The sequence below is a fragment of the Leptopilina heterotoma genome, unplaced genomic scaffold, assembly GCF_015476425.1.
Source record: "Leptopilina heterotoma isolate Lh14 unplaced genomic scaffold, ASM1547642v1 Lhet_571, whole genome shotgun sequence".
Classification (NCBI taxonomy): Eukaryota; Metazoa; Arthropoda; class Insecta; order Hymenoptera; family Figitidae; genus Leptopilina; species Leptopilina heterotoma.
The window spans coordinates 215,403-235,566 of NW_025111129.1; the positions used below are offsets into that span (position 1 = coordinate 215,403).

Below are 20,164 nucleotides of genomic sequence, written 5' to 3' on the forward strand. Positions count from 1 at the left end.
TTTCAAAAATTTAATAAAATTGTTCGAATGAAATTAATTGTTTTAAATACAATTTTAAATAAATTTTTTTGAAATAATTCAATTTTTTAAAATTTTAATAACATTTTTTCTAAGAATTCAATTATTTACACAAATAATTTTTCGAAAGAATTCATTTACTAAAGATAAATAAAAAAATTACTCCCAAAAATTCAATTATTTTGAGGTATTTTAATAAAATTTTTTTCAAAATTCAATTATTTTCATAAAGAACAATACTATTCATTACAATAATTTAATTATTTTTAAAAATAATAAATTTCTTCTTGAAAATTCCATTATTTTAAAAAGTTCTAGTAAATCGTTTGCAAGAATTCAATTATTTTCATAAATAATAAAATGTTTTTTAGGAATTTAATTATTTTCAACAAAATTTAATCAAATAAATTTGTCCTGAAAACATTGAAAATTTTTAAGGTCCTGAAAACATTCTAAGTTAAAAAAATTTAATAAAATTTCCCACAGACATTCAATTATTGACAAATTTTTTAATAGAATTCTTTGTAAAATTTAATTATCTTTAAACAATTTTCGCAATTCAATGATTTTAAATATCTACTATTTTCATAAAATTTCGAAATAGAATTCAATTATTTAAAAAATGGTTTGTATAAATCCAATTCTTTTCATGAATAATAAAAATTTTCATCAATTCAATTATTTAAATTAGAATTTGCATAAAATTATTTGAAAGAAATTACTTATTTAAAATTTTTTATAAAATTCTTCACAAGAATTAAATTATTTTAAATTTCATGAATAATAAAATTCGTAGCAGAAATTCTATTTATAAGCAGGATAAGAAAAAAGTAAATATTTTTGATGAAAATTAGGAAAAAGTCAGGAAAATAAAAAATATGGAATGGAATTTTTGTCAATTTTGTGAAGTGAATAAAACGACTTTTTTTTCGTTTTTTTGACATTAAAAAAAATAAAAATAACCCACAAAAATTAATATTCAAAACAAACAAATGAATGCAGATAATTTGCTAACGGAAAGGAAACTTACGATTATTATAATGTATTTATGTTTTAGTTTTAATATTTACATTTATAATAATTAAAACTTAAATATAATTTTAATCACATAATGGAGGAGCTGTTCTAATTTACTTTAGATAACCAAAGTTATCGCGAAATAAATGTTTTGACAATTTGATAGTCATTTATTTATTTAATATAAAAGGTAAAAGGTGCGAGAGAAAAATTGCAAAAGAAGCGAGAGTGTAAAAGAACTGAATGCAAAAGATCCGAGAGTCAAGTGTATATTTAAAACGAAAAAGTGTTATTTATTTTCTGAGTAATATAAAATTTGAAGGAAGGTTATTAATTTTTAATAAATCATGATTTTAGCAAAATCTTAGTGTTTTATTTTACATTTTGTTGCATAATATTTACAACATTTTTTTGAAATATCTCATTTTCTTTTAATTTACTCTGAAATATACTACCGTCCACGAGTGTCAGGACGATTACAAGCCACTCTATGAAAAAACATGCTATCACTTTTTCAATCATATCTCGTAAAAAAAGGAGATACAAAAAAATCTTAAATACGGTTAGAAAGCTGATTAAATTTTGCGTAAAATAAGCCGTCTTTGAAGTCATTTCGTTAACTTTTTTTTGGGTTGTACAGTGAGAAAGAAATAAAAAAAATTATCAAATTTTCTCATTTTTGTCTCTTGACTTCAACTTTTTCAAAAATCTCAAAAAATTTAGTTAAAAGTTTTTTAAAAACGCAGAAACCTTCGTTTGAATTTCAGGTTTAAAATAACCCTTCGAAAATTAAAAAAGGTTAATCCGTCTTCGATATATCATCATTAGGTATGTTCTCGCTGCCTACACTAAGTGTAACTTTTACACCACCTTAAGAGTAGGTGCAGAAAGTGTAGCGAAATGTATAGTAAAATTGCGTCACATCCGGTAAAGAGAACAGCATAGTGCAGGTTAGGTGTTAAAGTGTAAGAAGTGCAGGCAACGAAAACATACCTACACTGTAAAAAAAAGGAGTTAAATTTTAACTCCCCAGGGGATTTTATAAAAGTCGCACCCATTGGAAAGTTAATGCCACACGGAGAGAAATCTGTTGCTCTTAGCGCATGAGCAGGCCGTACTAAAAGCGCATACACACCACCATGCGTAAGTTGCAAGAAATCCATGCTGATTTTTCATGGATTTGAGCAACTGTGGCACAAGTGGAAAAAAGCTGTGCAAAGTTAGCACCGGCCTTTGCAAAATTAGGTACAGACGTCTATGCGAAAAGCGAACCAAAATGTCTTTAGCGTTATTCGTAACACATTTCTCTCCGTGCAGGATTCTAGCTTCGCGTGGCTGCGAATGGGAGAGAAAACAGGGACGGCTTCATGCTGGGAAATAATAAATAATGATGTTTCTCAAGTAATATAAAGAAACTCGAAAGTTCATCGTTCCCAGCATGAATTCATCCCTGCTTTTTCTCTCATTCCCAGCCGCGCGAAGCCAGAATCGAGTTGTCAGAGTTGAATTTCAATGCACTAATCGGTCGAAACACGGCTTCACATTTTTAATGATATATCAAAGACGGATTAATCTTTTTCAATGTTCGAAGGCTTATTTTAAACCTGAAATTCAAACGAAGATTTCTGTGTTTTTAAAAAACTTTTATCTAAATTTTTTGAGATTTTTGAAAAAGTTGAAGTCAAGAGACAAAAATGAGAAAATTTGATAATTTTTTTTATTTCTTTCTCACTGTACAACCCAAAAAAAAGTTAACGAAATGACTTCAAAGACGGCTTATTTTACGCAAAATTTAATCAGCTTTCTAACCGTAATTAAGATTTTTTTGTATCTCCTTTTTTACGAGATATGATTAAAAAAGTGATGTCATGTTTTTTCATAGAGTCGCGTGTAATCGTCCTGATACTCGTGGACGGTAGTGTATCTACACAGAAGATTTAATGAAGGAGAAAAGATCAAAAAAATGTTTACATAACATTATAAAAAGACAAAGTTCGATGCACAAAGTAGCCTCATCCCGGAGTCTATTTTGTGCACAACTTTTAATAACTACAACTTCGACAAAAAAATTTATTTCATTGCCTAACTCATAGGAAACCTTCAGAAGGAAGTCCATAACATACGTAAAAAGTTGATTTCTTTTACTTATGAATTTGAATAAAGCATTGAGTTTCAAAAAGCATTTTAATGCACAAAATTGCCTCAGCAAAAATATTTACTATCAGCTTGACATAACGAGAGAATTTAATTTACATAATATTATGAAATTAGCGCATAAAACTAATTTCAGTAAAGTATTCTTATTTTTCTTAATTCTAATTGTCAGAATAATTTTCTGTCATTTCTGTCGACTTTTTAATGCCCACATAACCTAAAATTTATTATTTATTTTATTTTAAAATAAATATATTCTGAAAATCACATAATCATATCCACTAATATTGACATAATTCACAATTTACTTAAAAATTAAATGTCCTATTTTTACATACTCATCAAAAATGAGAAAGACTTGGATTTGTGCGATTTTGAGCAATCTCTAATTTTGGTAAATCTTTACGTTTCATGACCCCCTGATTCCAAAAAAATTGTTTTTAGAGAAGTGTCTGTCTGTCTGTCTGTAGAAAATTTTGTCTCGACGATAACTCAAATAAATTTTAATGAATCGACTTGCAATTTGGGGTGCTTTTTTAGTCCATTAAAATGAAGCCTGAGTTCGTTGGACAGCTCATTTTGTCAAAAAACTACAAAAATACAAAACTTTGAAATTTTCAAAATTTTGTATTTTTTACAATTTTCAAACAAATATTTTTTTCTAATTTTTCCCTTAAACTTTGAACAAAAACAAACAACTTTTCTTTTAGACACTTTTTTGTATAACAAAAAACAAAAAAGTTATGAATTTTTTTGATATTTTCAAATTTTCAAAATTTTTTATTTTTTAAAATTTTCAAAAAAATATATTTTTTTATATTTTTCGCTAAATTTTGAACAAAATCAAGCAACTTTTCCTTGAGACACTTTTTTGTACAACAAAAAACAAAAAAGTTATGAATTTTTTTTTTAAATTTTTAAATTTTCAAAATTTTGTATTTTTAAAAATTTTTTTAAACATATATTTTTTTATTTTTTTTGTTAAATTTTGAACAAAATCAAGTATTTTTCCTTAAGACACTTTTTTGTACAACAAAAAAAAAGTTATGAATTTTTTTTCCAAAAAAGTGCAAAAAATTGAGATTTATAGTGAGTGAAGCATTAGCCAAAACATTAAAAAAACATTAAAAACATGTCAAATCTTTAATTTTTTTCAGATGACAAATTTAGGTAAATTTACAAGATTAGGAACAAAAAAGAAATCAAAATATGCCAAAATTTTGCTTTTTTTAATTTTTTCGTAAAATTTGCTTTTTACATTCTTATCAAAAATGAGAAAGTCTTCGATTTTTGCTATTATAAGCAATCTCTAATTTTGGTAAATCTTTACGTTTCATCACCCCTTGAATCCAAAAAAATTGTTTTTAGAGAAGTGGCTGTCTGTCTGTCTGTAGAAAATTTTGTGTCGACGATAACTTGAATAAATTTTAATGAATCGACTTGCAAATTTGTGGTGCTTTTTTAGTCTATTAAAATGAAGCCTGAGTTGGGTGGACAGCTCATTTTTTAAAAAACTACAAAAATACAAAACTTTGAAATTTTCAAAATTTTATATTTTTTACAATTTTCAAACAAATATTTTTTTCTAATTTTTTCCTTAAACTTTGAACAAAAACAAACAACTTTTCTTTTAGACACTTATTTGTATAACAAAAAACAAAAAAGTTATAAATTTTTTTGATATTTTCAAATTTTCAAAATTTTTTATTTTTTAAAATTTTAAAAAAAATTTATTTTTTTATTTTTTTCGTTAAATTTTGAACAAAATCAAGCAACTTTTCATTAAGACACTTTTTTGTACAACAAAAAACAAAAAAGTTATGAATTTTTTTTCCAAAAAAGTGCAAAAAATTAAGAATTATAGTGAGTGAAGCATTAGCCAAAACATTAAAAAAACATTAAAAACATGTCAAAACTTTAATTTTTTTTCAGTTGACAAATTTAGGTAAATATACAAGATTAGGAACAAAAAAGAACTCAAAATATGCAAAAATTTTGCTTTTTTTAAATTTTTTTGTAAAATTTGCTTTTTACATTCTCATCAAAAATGAGAAAGACTTGGATTTTTGCGATTTTGAGCAATCTCTAATTTTGGTAAATCTTTACGTTTCATGACCCCCTGATTCCAAAAAAATTGTTTTTAGAGAAGTGTCTGTCTGTCTGTCTGTAGAAAATTTTGTCTCGACGATAACTCGAATAAATTTTAATGAATCGACTTGCAATTTTGGGTGCTTTTTTAGTCCATTAAAATGAAGCCTGAGTTCGTTGGACAGCTCATTTTGTCAAAAAACTACAAAAATACAAAACTTTGAAATTTTCAAAATTTTGTATTTTTCACAATTTTCAAAATAATATTTTTTTCTTAAATTTTGAGCAAAGACAAACAACTTTTCTTTTAGACACTTTTTTGTATAACAAAAAACAAAAAAGTTATGAATTTTTTTGTAATTTTCAAATTTTCAAAATTTTTTATTTTTGAAAATTTTCAAAAAAATATATTTTTTTATTCTTTCGTTAAAGTTTGAACAAAATCAAGCAACTTTTTTTAAAACACTTTTTTGTACAACAAAAAACAAAAAAGTTATGAATTTTTTTTCCAAAAAAGTGCAAAAAATTGAGATTTATAGTGAGTGAAGCATTAGCCAAAACATTAAAAACATGTCAAAACTTTATTTTTTTTCAGATGACAAATTTAGGTAAATATACAAGATTAAGAACAAAAAAGAACTCAAAATATGCCAAAATTTTGCTATTTTCTAATTTTTTCGTAAAATTTGCTTTTTACATTCTCATCAAAAATGAGAAAGTCTTGGATTTGTGCGATTTTGAGCAATCTCTAATTTTGGTAAATCTTTACGTTTCATGACCCCCTGATTCCAAAAAAATGGTTTTTAGATCAGTGTCTGTCTGTCTGTCTGTAGAAAATTTTGTCCCAACGATAACTGGAATAAATTTTAATGAATCGACTTGTAATTTAAGGTGCTTTTTTAGTCCATTGAAATGAAGCCTGAGTTCGATGGACAGCTCATTTCGTCAAAAAACTACAAAAATACAAAACTTTGAAATTTTCAAAATTTTTTATTTTTTACAATTTTCAAAATAATTTTTTTTTTCTAATTTTTTCCTTAAATTTTGAGCAAAAACAAACAACTTTTCTTTAAGACACTTTTTTGTATAACAAAAAACAAAAAAGTTATAAATTTTTTTTTTTAAGTTTTTGGGCTGGTTCAGACAAACGGTTTATCTAGAATTAAAAAATTTTATTTTCAAATAAAATTGTTTTTGTTTTCTTAGTTCAAAAATATTTTTGAAATGGTGTGCTAATTTTTATTATTTTGATCTAATTTGGGTATCCTACCTTTGCTTTGCTTACAATTTCTAAGCAAAGAATACACGTGAATACCTGAAGTAATTCTCTTACTGTTGAAAATGACCTTTAAAATAAGAAGATAAGCATTAGAAAACGTTTATTATTTTATAAGTTATTCAAATATTTGTGTAGCATTAAAAATAGCGATTTTTTCAAAATCTCTAAGTGAATTTCTTGTTTAAGCTCAAAATAACATATAATAACAATATTTAACAATATTTTTAATATATTGAATAAATTATGTATGAAATAATATATATTTCTTTATTTCTTTACAAAAATAAATTTCGTCCTTTCTGAAGCACGGTTTCCGTACTGCCGACAAGACGCCGTAATGTGCAGAGGCGCGTCCTGCCGGAAGGCCCTTCCGAAAGTTTAGGTACTTGGACGTTCTTTAAAAAAAATCATGCAGGAAATTTATCTAATTGTTCATTTTTAAATCTTCAGTAAATTTAATGTTTTTCTTATAAAAATTAAACTATCTCATCCACTGTATCCGGATTTACATGTTTTTAATTATACTTTTGATATTATATTTACAAATCACGTATATAGGCGTAATGGGACATAATGGCTAAGGGGCGTAATGAATAATTGTAATTTATTTAAAAATCGTAAATCGAAATGATTTCGCTCCAAAGACAACTTGATGTACTGCAAGTTTCTACAAAGTTTGATTATTTATTATTCAATCACTATTGTAAGAAATATAGTAGAAAAACTGTATTTTATATATGAAAGTAACTTTTCAAAATTTTCATTTATTCGTTCTAATTTTTTTAAAATAATTTTAAAAAAGAAACTAAAATCGCGTTTTAAGCTTGAAACATTTTTTGAGGGTCAATTCGAGATTTTTGATTCACACTTACTGTATTGATAAAAATTACAAAATATTTCCCAAGTACCCCTAGGGCGTGTTGGCTAATGCAACAGGCTGTGCATAAAAAGAAACCTACGACACCTACTACGAAGTGTACGTTCGTTGTAGAAAAAAGTAAGACCCAGTAAACAAAAACTTATTGAAATAAATTAAAAAGACTTCACAAAAAACTTCAGTGAATCCCACTTTGTGACATATACGATTTAGAGCTATGTTGCAATTTCCCTGAATTCGTCACACAGAAAGAAACTATACTCAAAATGAGTGATGATACTCATTTGATACTCAAAATGAGTATGATACTCATTTTGAAGTGCAACAAAAATGATACCCCTTCGACTCATTCTGAAATTCTGGGTAAAAGACTCAAAATGAGTAAAAAGCGGTATCATTTTGGGTTTATGATAAAATTACAATAACATTGGAATAATTTATAAAAATATGAATTAAAATAATTGTTTATAATGAATAAACACTTTGCACTTGTCAAAACATTAATACTTGAAGTCGATTTATCGCATTTATGAGAAATGAAAAAAGAATTTTTAGGTTAGACATTTGTGAATTGACTGACAGGGATGGGCAACCATATGTCATTTTACTCATTTTGAGTCACTTGAAGTTGCCGATTTCTCATTTCGAGTCACTTGAAGTTGTCGATTACTCATTTCGAGACCGACTTCCAAATGCGTTGCAACAAAAGTGAGTCGAGTTTTTTTCTGTGCAAACTGTATTGAAATCCCAAATCTTCTATTCTTACTAATTCAATGGACAACATTTGGGGCCTTTAATTTTTTTTAATTCGTTAGCACGAATTCAATGCATGCCTTGGTCATTTCTTTCGAATGCGAATTCGTTTGCATAAATTCAGGCAAATTGAATCGAATTCAGTCGAATATACAAAAAGCTTGAATGAATCCTGCTTTCTCCCAAAAATCTTAATTCATTTCAATCCGTTTAAATTAGTTTTATTTACTGCACGGAGAGACCGAGATTACTAATTTTTGTATAAAATCACACTAGAATTTACTATTTTCACATTGCAACCACCGGAAATAAGGGGACTTTTTGTACTTTTTACTATTTTCTACACTAATTCACTAATCCGACAAATTTTCACCAAATTAGCAAAGTTTCTTACTATTTCGTCTAATAGTTCCAAACAACTGTAGTAAACTCAGAAGTATTGTGTACGTAAAATTACTATAGTCGTTTGTAAATGCAGAAAGAAAGAGTGAAAGAAAAAATACGGATTTTTGTCGCCGATTTCCCGTCAATTCTTGACTAATGGAGGTAAACTGGAAGGATTTTTACATACACAGACACACACACACACACTTATATATTTGTTGGATAAATATTTAAAGACACACACATGTTTATTTTACTTATATGTATAGACGCGGTTAATTAATACACTAATACACAACTGCACGCACGACAACGAATTTCACTGAAAGTATACATATTTGTTTCCTTATATATTGAATGATGAAAATTTACAGCACTTACGAGAAAGCAGTTTACTTTTAACAACTCATTATAAGACATAGTTCTTGGGACAGGAATAAATGCAAAATTTATTAATTTATAATGGTCAATTTCCGAGATAACGAACGACCTACGTTTCACTTTATATTTAATTATTGTAAATAATATCCAAATTTATTTTACATACGCGAAACATAGTCACTGTCAATGATCGGATGGCATCGGCTCATTTACGGAGATTGACGAAGTTAGCAACCAATAGAAATGCAGGCGCCATATGACTGCACTCGCTAGCCACACTTGCTCACCAAAAATTACTACAGTGGATAGTAGGTTTTAGAGGAAAATGTTTTCATTTGTCAGATTTTGTCTAATTAAATTAGAGAAAACTATAATCAATTTCCGCTACATTTACAACTCTTACACAAAATATTAAAACTTGCTATTTCAATGTAGCAAATTTATCTATTTCTTTTGTAAATTTATCTAATTCTGTAGTATATTATGCTAAAAGTCCCCTTATTTCCGGTCATTGCAACCATTTTTAGTAATTTTTACAAATGTGGATCTCTCCGTGTGGGGAGTAATATAGGGACGTTCGTTTTTTAAAAGAAAGCTGAGATACCAAAGTAACTTTTTTAGGAGATAAACACTTAATTAAAACAAAAATGTCCGAGTAAATCAACAAAGAGTGAAAAGTTAGCCATTACGCTCCGGTCTACACTGCACACAAAACTTGATACTAATACTTTAAGAATATTTTAGCTGCTTCTGCAAATCATGTTTCTGCTAAGCGAGTTAGTATAATTAAAAATAACTTCACAATTTTAATCATCAAGACCAAAAATATACATTTAAATCCACTTAATATCGCAATCATCAGCAAACAAAAACATGTGATGGAAATGTAATCCTTAAAGTCGTAGTAACTTTAAGAAAAAAAATGTTTTATGAAACATATAATAGGAAACAAGAACACAAATAATGCACAATAATTGCAGACCACCGCGAGTGAAGCGAGCCATTTGCGCGCGAAGCGCGCAACAACACACGGAGCGCGAAGATCAATATTCGCGCGCCCCGAGGCGCGCTGAAACTTGCGAGCCCCCGCGCTTGCGCGGACAGATTTTTTATTTTACCAATTGTTATTCGTTCTTCCAATTGTCTATAAGTCAGACTTTTTTTTATTAAAAATAAGAATTTTTTATCATCACAAAAATACACAGTGACGGGCGAAATAAGAATAATAGTTAAAAATTCAATTTTATTAAAAAATTTGAAGTGTTATCTTTTTTTAAATTAAGCCCGTCAGAAGAATATACCAAAAAATGGGCGAAATAAAAAAAAAAAGATTAATTTGCCCGTTAGAGAAATTATAACACGATTTATTATAGAATAATGGATTAATTAGGAGAATTAAATTATTTCGTCGTATATATGAATAATTAATCATAATCTCTAATTCATAACAATTTTTGAAGGTGTGAATTAAATTGTCAAGTCTCTGAAATTTATAGGTTATGTGCGGCTTACAATTATTATAAGAAAAACGGCATTGCCTGATTTAAACGACGTGAAATTAGTAAACAAATGTTTTCGAACTAGTTTTTCTCTGTACACGGGCACTTTTTAGAAAATCTGCCAACGAACAATGGGTAAGCATCTTCTAAATTACAATAATTAAAAAGATTATTTAAATCTATACAGAAACGCGGTTGCAAAATGGAAAATACAAAAGTAATGCAATTATGACAGGCGGCAAGACGTGTATTATAGCCATTTGCCAGTAGAGGGCAGAAGCATGCAGCGAGCGTAAAGGCTCAGCTGTTAATATGATTCGCATTACATTGCATTGCAACGATTGCAACAAAAGCGAAATAGATACTTTGAAGAACGAACAATAATTAGTAAAATAAAAAATAGGACATTTAAGTTTTCAGTAAATTGGGAATTATGTCAAATAGCAGTTAATCTTAGTGAATATTATTGTTATTTTTAGAAAAAATAAATACACTGCAAGCCCGATCAGCGGTCAGCTCCGGGGGTGCTCGACCGCTGATCGGGCGTAAACATATAGGACCGTACGAACTGTTTTATGATGGGGTACCATTACTTGACTACTGGATTTTTTTAAGGGTCCAGAACGTCTTTAATGTATACGCTACTGCCACAACTTTTCAACTCTCTCTTTGCCCCTCGCCCGCCCCATCTACAAACGACGTAAACAAGCGACCACTGATCGGGTGACCGCTGATCGGGCTTGCAGTGTATGTGTCAAACGCCCATTCGTTAAAATAAATTTTTAATAAAAAAAAAGTCTGACTTATAATAGACAATTGGAAGAACGAATAACAATAAGTAAAATAAAAAATAGAACATTAAAAAAAATATAAATTATGTCAATATTAGTGGATATGATTATGTGATTTTTAGAAAAAAAAATATATATATATATATGTATATATATTTTTTTTTAAATAAAATAAATAATAAATTTTAGGTTATGTGGACATTAAAAAGTCGACAGAAATGACAGAAAATTATTCCGACAATTAGAATGAAGAAAAATAAGAATTATAGGAAATAAAAATAAGAAAAATGAATTTTACTTATAATATTTCAGGTTTAAAAATAGAGTCAATTTCAAATATTCGAGTAAAAGAATTTTAGATTATATAAAGGCGAAAAAAGTACCGGATTTCCAATACTTAAACCAATACTCAAATACAAACTAAAACTGTAAGTACTTAAGTATAAAGGATCCTACACAGTTTCCTCAATTAATTTATTTATATTTTTAACTCCTGCGCAGTAGTTTTCTATGAGTTTCTCGAATGCGCAATACATTTTTCTGTCCAACATTGTTATACGAGCCTAACATATTGAAATATGAAGTCTATGTATGTCAAATGTTGCTTAACATATAAAAATTTAAAAAATTAAAAAGTTTCCTGTACATGATTTTGCAAGTGTTCCTGTACAGGAACCTTTACAGGAACCTTTGATAGCTAAGGTTCCTGCATCGGAACCTGCACAGGAACCCTGTTCCAATTTCCTGCACGGGATCCGGTCGGGATCCTGTACAGGACGGGTACGGGATCCGGTCGGGATCCTGCATAGGACCTGCACAGGATCCCGAGAGGATCCTTTAAGGATCCTGTACGGGGATTTTAACCTGGGTAGGTATAGCACCAATCTTTGTGTATCTACAATCGTCTTTATTAAATATATTCAACTCTTTTTAATCTTACTCGTTAATTAATCGTTTTATCACCCAAAACTCTGCTTAACAGGTTATGGGCCTAGAGACAATCGAAAAATCGAGCAAATACTGTGAATTTTATGCAAATAAATCGTGTGTGTTAAAACGTGAATGAAAACGTGTGCTTCGACAAGCCATGGAGAATATGAGTGTTTCACGAATCCCTATTTTATCAAAAAACAACTATGATACATGGAAGTTAAGAATGCGCGCTATAATGGTAAAAAATATGCAAACATGGTCATATACAAACGGAGACAAACCAAGACCAGCTGACGGCGACGCTTCATTGGAAGCTTGGAAGGAAAATGACGAGAAAGCAAAGGCCGATCTATTCCTTTTCATCGATGATGCGGAATTAAAACAGGTACAAAACTGTGTATCAGCTCGGGAAATTTGGGAAAAGCTGAAATCGATCTTCGAATCAAAAGGACCCGCTCAAAAGGCTTCGCTTTGGAAAAGACTCATGAACCACAAACTCCTCGAAAATAGCGATGTGCAGCGCCATGTTGCGAATTCTTCGAAATTGTTGGGAAGTTATCGGAATTGACGATTTCGGTTAGCAACGAATTACAAACTATAATGTTGCTGCACAGCCTACCTGAAAGCTTTGACAACTTTCGTGGGGAAAAAAGAAAGCTTAACGTCATCCTAGAAACGTCGGTAATGCAGGAAATTTAAACAAAACAGCAAATACCAGTAAACCAGAAACCAACGATACCGATGGAAAGTTTGGATGTACGTCACATCTTTGTCACGACGAAAGGAAATTTGAAAAAATGGATAAAACCGATGGAACTAAGATTAACTTAGCAAGCAGTGCATCCACTGAAATACTTTGTAAAGGCATCGTTAAATTATTAGGAACAGACGGAAAAAAGGATCGAAGCATACGCCTGGAGAATACTTTGCATGTACCTGATTTGCGAAATAATTTAGTCTCAGTATCAAAAATTACTGATGCAGGATTCAGTGTAAATTTCACAATGGACCAAGCCACAATAAAATACCACAACGAGCAGAATATCCTTGTGGCTGACAGAGTAGGAAATCTATATTTTCTTCGTGAAGTTCAAGAAGAAAATATATGTTCAAATTCATCAAACGTTATGAAGTCGCAACTGACCATCTGGCACGAGAGAATGGGACACGTCAACTAAAACGACCTTTTGAAAATGGGAAGGAAGGAAATTATTATCGGACTAGAATTGGGATATGACAAGGATATTAAACCATGTGCAACCTGCTCGGAAGCGAAACTAACCGCACTGCCTTTTCCACAAAAATTTCATCGAAGTGGTGAACTGCTGAACATTGTACACACTGTTTGTGGACCATTCAAGGTGGAGTCCAAGGGAAAAGCTAAGTATTTTGTTACACTTACTGACTATTTTTCTAGATGGACAGAAGTTCGCTTTTTACGTAGCAAAAATGATGTTTTTCAGGTATTCAAGGAATATAAGGCTCTCGTGGAAAAGCAAACTGGCAAAAAAATTAAATGTATCCAGTCTGATAATGGGGGTGAATTTTGTAACACCGATTTCGACAATTTTCTCAAAAAGGAAGGAATTTTACATCGACTAACCCTACCTCATACGCCACAACAGAATGGCGTTTCCGAGAGGAAGAATCACACTCTCATCGAAACAGCGCGGTGCCTTCTAATCCAGTCTAAACTTCCTTCTTCACTTTGGGCGGAAGCAGTGTCAACGTCAAACTATGTGAGAAATCGGTGCGTCAACAGCACACTCGGCGACATTACTCCATTTCAGCTCTGGTACGGGGAACGTGCAAACGTAAAGCATTTTCGTATCTTTGGAGAAAAGGCTTACGATCTAAATAAAGACCCAAAGAAAGGAAAATTTGACGATCGAGGAATTGAATGTTATCTTGTAGAATATGACGAATCTTCAAAGGGATATCGAGTATGAGTAGTAAAGGGTACCGAGTCAACAGAAGGTCATAATTTCTCGAGACGTAAAATTTCATAATCTTGACTCAACGTATTCAAATATCAACATCAACGATGAAACAAAATTTGAAAATCCTTCAGAATTGTCCGAGAAACTTCATAGCCATCCAAAAATTCACGAATCTACAGAGTTTTATCAACCACATGTGGAATTTGAGATTGAAAAAGAGGATCTGATCGTTGTAGGAAATAACGACAACTTGGGCTTGGAAATACAACAAGGACTAAGGGGTCGTGGAAGACCGCGAATTATGCGAACTGGTCGTCGGGGACGTCCTAGAAAGATCTTCCACAACAACCAAGACATACATGAGAGTGATGACGCTGTAGAAACCGACGAAACCAATGAACCTGACTTGGAAAATGACGACAACAATTCAGAATTCGATCAACCACGAAACGAACAAGAAGCCGATGTAGAGCACTCCAGCTTAGCCGAAGTATCTTGGAAACAGGCGATGGAAGGAACTGATGCCAGTGAATGGAAAGAAGCAGTCACAGACGAAATAGAGGTCCTTATCAAGAAGGATACTTGGACAATAGTCGATCGTCCTAATGAAAAGAATATTATTGACAGCAGAACCGTACTCCGAAATAAATATAATGCGAAGGGAGAAATAGAAAAGAGGAAAGCAAGAGTTGTAGCTCAGGGATTCAGTCAAAGGCCTGGAGTTGACTACAATAATACCTTTACCCCTGTTGCTCGCCTTAGTTCGATACGTCTATTGCTTGCCCTCGCCGTGAAATACGATCTATTAATTCAACAATTAGACATAACTGCGGCTTAATTTAACGGGACAATAGATGAAGAAATCTTTATGGAGAAACCGAAATTACTGAAAGATTCACTCGAGAAAATCGCTCAATGTCATGGAGCTCGTAGTTCGATTGGAAATCGAGCAGTTAACATGTTAAAGGAACTCAACTCAGACAACAAGGTTTGTAAGCTTCAAAGATCTATCTATGGATTGAAACAAGCCAGACATTAGTGGAACAAGCGACTCGATGAAATATTGAAAAATTTGCACTTGAAATCCAACGAAGCAGATCCTTGCGTATATCATCTTCAATCTGATGGAGATATTTTAATAGTTCTGGTATACGTAGATAACATTCTTGTCGCCTTTCGAAAAGAGACTTATTTAAATTATATTGTTTCAGGTCTTTCTAAAAAATTGGAAGTAAGGAATTTAGGCGAAATTAAACATTGATTGGGTTTTGAAGTATCGAGAGGGAAGAACTCGATAAGCATCTCGCAGTCCACATACATCAGGAGCATTTTAAATAAATTCAATATGCAAGAAGCAAAATCTGTATCAATTCCAATAGTCGGAGGAACGAAGTTCGAGAAAAATTGCATCAATGGAGAAAATAATCATAATAAGAGACCTTACCGCGAATCGATCGGAGCTCTCAATTACTTGGCCGTTGTATCGAGACCTGATATATCTCACCAGCTGCTTAAGTCAATTCAACGACTCCATGAAGAGCAACATTGGACAGCCGCTAAAAGAGTTCTGCGTTACCTAAAAGGTACAATCGATTTGGGTATTGTTTATACTAAGACTTCGTCTTTCATCGAGGGTTTCGTGGATGCAGATTGGGCGGGGTGTCCAATTGATCGTAGATCTTTCACAGGATTCGTTTTTACACTGAGTAATGGAGCTGTGACATGGGAGTCACGAAAGCAGCGTACTGTAGCATTGTCTTCGCCCGAATCGGAATATATGGGTTTAACTGAGGCCGTCAAAGAAGCCATTTATCTCCGAAAATTTCTTTCTAATCTCGGATTCAATGACGCCAGGAAAATAACAAACGGGAATGATAATCAAGGGGCACAACAACTTGCCAAAAATCACACATTCCATTCTCGAAGTGAACATATCGACGTGAAGCATCATTTCGTCAGGGAAGCTCTTCGAAATCAACTCGTTGATATCACTTATATTCAGACGGACAAAATGCCTACCGACGTTCTTACAAAGGGTTTGTCTAAAGACAAGCATCAAATGTGTATTAGTAAAATGGGAATGAAATTTATTTTAGATTCAAATATCGCTTAACTTGAGGCGGTGTGTCAAAGTTGTTCAAACTATCGCGCCATTTCTACACTCAAATACGGATGTACGTAATCTTTTATGTTCTTAAAGCGACACACTTCCTTCTACGGACATATTAAATACTTTTTCAGTAATGTGTTAACCTCACTACGTATAGTACCTATCTTTGTGTATCTAGAATCGTCTTTATTAAATATATTCAACTCTTTTAAATCTTACTCGTTAATTATTCGTTTTATCACCCAAAACTCTGCTTAACAGTTCAAGCCGTGCCATTTTTTTCTCAACGTAATATTACTCAATGGTAATCAAAGAATAAGTACTATTTTTTTCATTTTAAAATTCGATTGCGAACATGGTTTTTTGCTAATTTGTTATAAATAAATAATTTGTTTATTTATTAAATTTCAATATTTTTTTACGAAAAAAATTTTATTCAAAACTTTGACTCAAATAAAAAAGATTGCCTCTTGGATCATTAAAATCAGTTAACAAGTTTCTTTTTAATTAATTTTTTTTAAAAAAGTGTCTAAAAACTTTAATTGTTTATAATAATAAAAAAAAAATTTTTTTGGCAAATCCTTTGATATACTGTTTTTTTTATATAAAACACTATAGAAAAAACAACATTTTGGCGAAAAATAAATTTTTTTAATTTTAGGTGGCACGTTTCAAAATTCTTACTCATGTGTCAAAATGTAGGTCAAAAGTGACCTACTTTTATAGTTGAGGGTTGAAAATTAAGGAAAAAATTTACCTCAAGTATAAATGTAATCTTTATGTGTAGGGAATAAGTTGAAAAGTTACGTAAAAAATTAGATTAGATTTAAACTTACCTACAAAGTTATTCGAAGTCACTGCTTCATAATTTAAAGAATTGGCGTAATCTTAATATTAGGTTTCAATGAATAAAGTTGTTATAAACTAACACCTGTTTTTAAAAAATCCCTCTAAAAACTAATTTGCCTATTTTTTACTTATAAAACTTGCATATACTTTTTAAACATATTGCAGTAAGTTCGTACATAAAAACTAAACATTTTTCTCTTTTGATCCCCATCTCTATAACTGACTGTTTCTGAGATATTCCATTTGTAACAACTGCACAGCGTAATAACCGCAGCTAGTCTCCCCTATTTACCAAACCTTACACTTCAAAAACTAAAAGAAAATACTATTTCTTTTTATTATAACAACAGTTTACAAAAATTTTAAATAGACCTCAAGAGATCTCTTTAAAATTTATTCGTAAATGTGAAAAATGAAATTTTAAAATCTATTAAAATTTTTGGCTGAGGACTATTTTTAAACCCGTTGTTTTAAATTTTTAATTATTTTTAATTTATTTTAAATTGTTTTAAATTTTCATTAAATCACTTAATAGTACTTTAACTCACTGTTATATTCACAAAGTTTTGTTTGATTTGTGCGGAAACTTAATTTTATAAATAATTTTAATAAAAAGTTTTAAAATTTTCTAAATAGCAAAAAATATTATAAATAATTCAAAAATTTTCAAAACAACCCGTGAACATATTACCTGATACTATAGTACTTAAGAATATAGAAGCTTATTTTAAGTTTTGCAACTTTGTTTATTACTTTATTTTTAACGTAAAGTACATGGTTGCAGGCGCAGTATCAAAGAAACTTTGGATGAATCTTCAGGATGGAATCGTCTTGTAGAAGATGCTGGAGCAGCAGGCCTTCGCGGTGAAGATTGTTCTGTACTCTACAGAGGGTGCAATCTTTCCAAAGATTACTCCAGTGAAAAATAAAATGTTAAACATCAAGACATTTCATATTTGCTAACTAAAGAACAATATATTTTAATGTAAAGTTTTTGAGTAATAAAAATTATTTAGTACCTTAAGTCGAAATTTAGAACCTGAGTAAGAATTTTTAAAACGTGCCACCTAAAATTCAAAAAATTTATTTTTGGCTAAAATGTTGTTTTTTCTATAGTGCTTTATATAAAAAATCACTATATCAAAGAATTTACCAAAAAAAAATTTATGTTATTGTTATAAACAATTTAAGTTTTCAAACACTTTATAATTGGTGGCCCGAATTTCCAATTATAAGGGGAAAAGGAGGGAAAGGAAAAGAGAAACAAAGAAATATTACAATATAATATTTATTTGACTTACTCAAAATATCCGTTGAATTTGATTACAAGTCACCACTAGATCGAAAAGAAAGACGAACAGAATATCACGACACAGGTGTCAAGTACGAGTCGCAGTAACAAGTGTCGCGTCTGCTCGCGAATTCGGCGATTGACACCCTCGAGGCCCTTCGGCCGCTTCCGGGTTCAATCGCCTCATTCGCGACAGACGCGGGAGAATTTGTAACACCGTGTTACACCCCCCTTCCCCTGAACGGAACGAAGTGTTACCCCTTACACCCCCTTTCGCAAGTTGTTATTCTAAGTTTAAACTTTAGAGACACCCGGTATAAGTCTTGATTTTCTAAAAATTTTATTTTTTCAACTTATTTCATTCAATTTTATTTGTCAACCGGTATATTAATTTTATTTCTAAGTTGACAAAATTATTTCCGAATTAATCGCGAAAATTTTCGTGTTTACTATTTTGTTCAATGTTACACACTACCTTGACCACGAAAACAAAACAAACCGGCGTCTTTCAACGACCAACTTTTCTCTTAAAAACAATCGATAAATTCACTTTTTCTTTTTAACTCTCGACTTTATTTTCCGTTTCTTCAATAATTTTCACTAATTTTCGTTAATTTTCACGAATTTAGTCAAGATTTCAAGGAATTTTTCACGATTAGTTTTTACCGGTCTTAACGCGCACTTTTTCACAGAAATTTTGTCTTGTCTGCGTCCGTCACAAAGAAAATTTGTCACATTTGTCAGAAAAACACAATACAAGAATGTTTACAATAATGTCAAGATCAATAATATTCATGCACAAAACATAAGATACACAATTAAATATGGGAAACAGGAAAAAGGAAAGATTTGGTTTCGAGATTAGGCGACCATGAGGTGACAGGTGGAATTTTCAACAATTAAAAAATGATGAAAAAAATGAATTTTCTGGGGATTTTCAACAAAAAACTACAAAAATACAAAACTTTGAAATTTTCAAAATTTTTTATTTTTTACAATTTTCAAAATAATTTTTTTTTTCTAATTTTTTCCTTAAATTTTGAGCAAAAACAAACAACTTTTCTTTAAGACACTTTTTTGTATAACAAAAAACAAAAAAGTTATAAATTTTTTTTTTTAAGTTTTTGGGCTGGTTCAGACAAACGGTTTATCTAGAATTAAAAAATTTTATTTTCAAATAAAATTGTTTTTGTTTTCTTAGTTCAAAAATATTTTTGAAATGGTGTGCTAATTTTTATTATTTTGATCTAATTTGGGTATCCTACCTTTGCTTTGCTTACAATTTCTAAGCAAAGAATACACGTGAATACCTGAAGTAATTCTCTTACTGTTGAAAATGACCTTTAAAATAAGAAGATAAGCATTAGAAAACGTTTATTATTTTATAAGTTATTCAAATATTTGTGTAGCATTAAAAATAGCGATTTTTTCAAAATCTCTAAGTGAATTTCTTGTTTAAGCTCAAAATAACATATAATAACAATATTTAACAATATTTTTAATATATTGAATAAATTATGTATGAAATAATATATATTTCTTTATTTCTTTACAAAAATAAATTTCGTCCTTTCTGAAGCACGGTTTCCGTACTGCCGACAAGACGCCGTAATGTGCAGAGGCGCGTCCTGCCGGAAGGCCCTTCCGAAAGTTTAGGTACTTGGACGTTCTTTAAAAAAAATCATGCAGGAAATTTATCTAATTGTTCATTTTTAAATCTTCAGTAAATTTAATGTTTTTCTTATAAAAATTAAACTATCTCATCCACTGTATCCGGATTTACATGTTTTTAATTATACT

General features: G+C 30.3%; 1 protein-coding gene across 1 annotated transcript in view; it reads left to right on the forward strand.

The window, feature by feature from the left end:
• LOC122508810 overlaps positions 1–18,002 on the forward strand; it is a 170,525-nt gene extending 152,523 nt beyond the window's left edge. The window contains exon 4 of the mRNA XM_043622369.1: positions 17,858–18,002. Coding sequence (XP_043478304.1) covers positions 17,858–18,002 — 145 coding nt within the window. The remainder of the gene's footprint in view (positions 1–17,857) is intronic.
• The last annotated feature ends 2,162 nt before the right edge of the window (positions 18,003–20,164 follow it).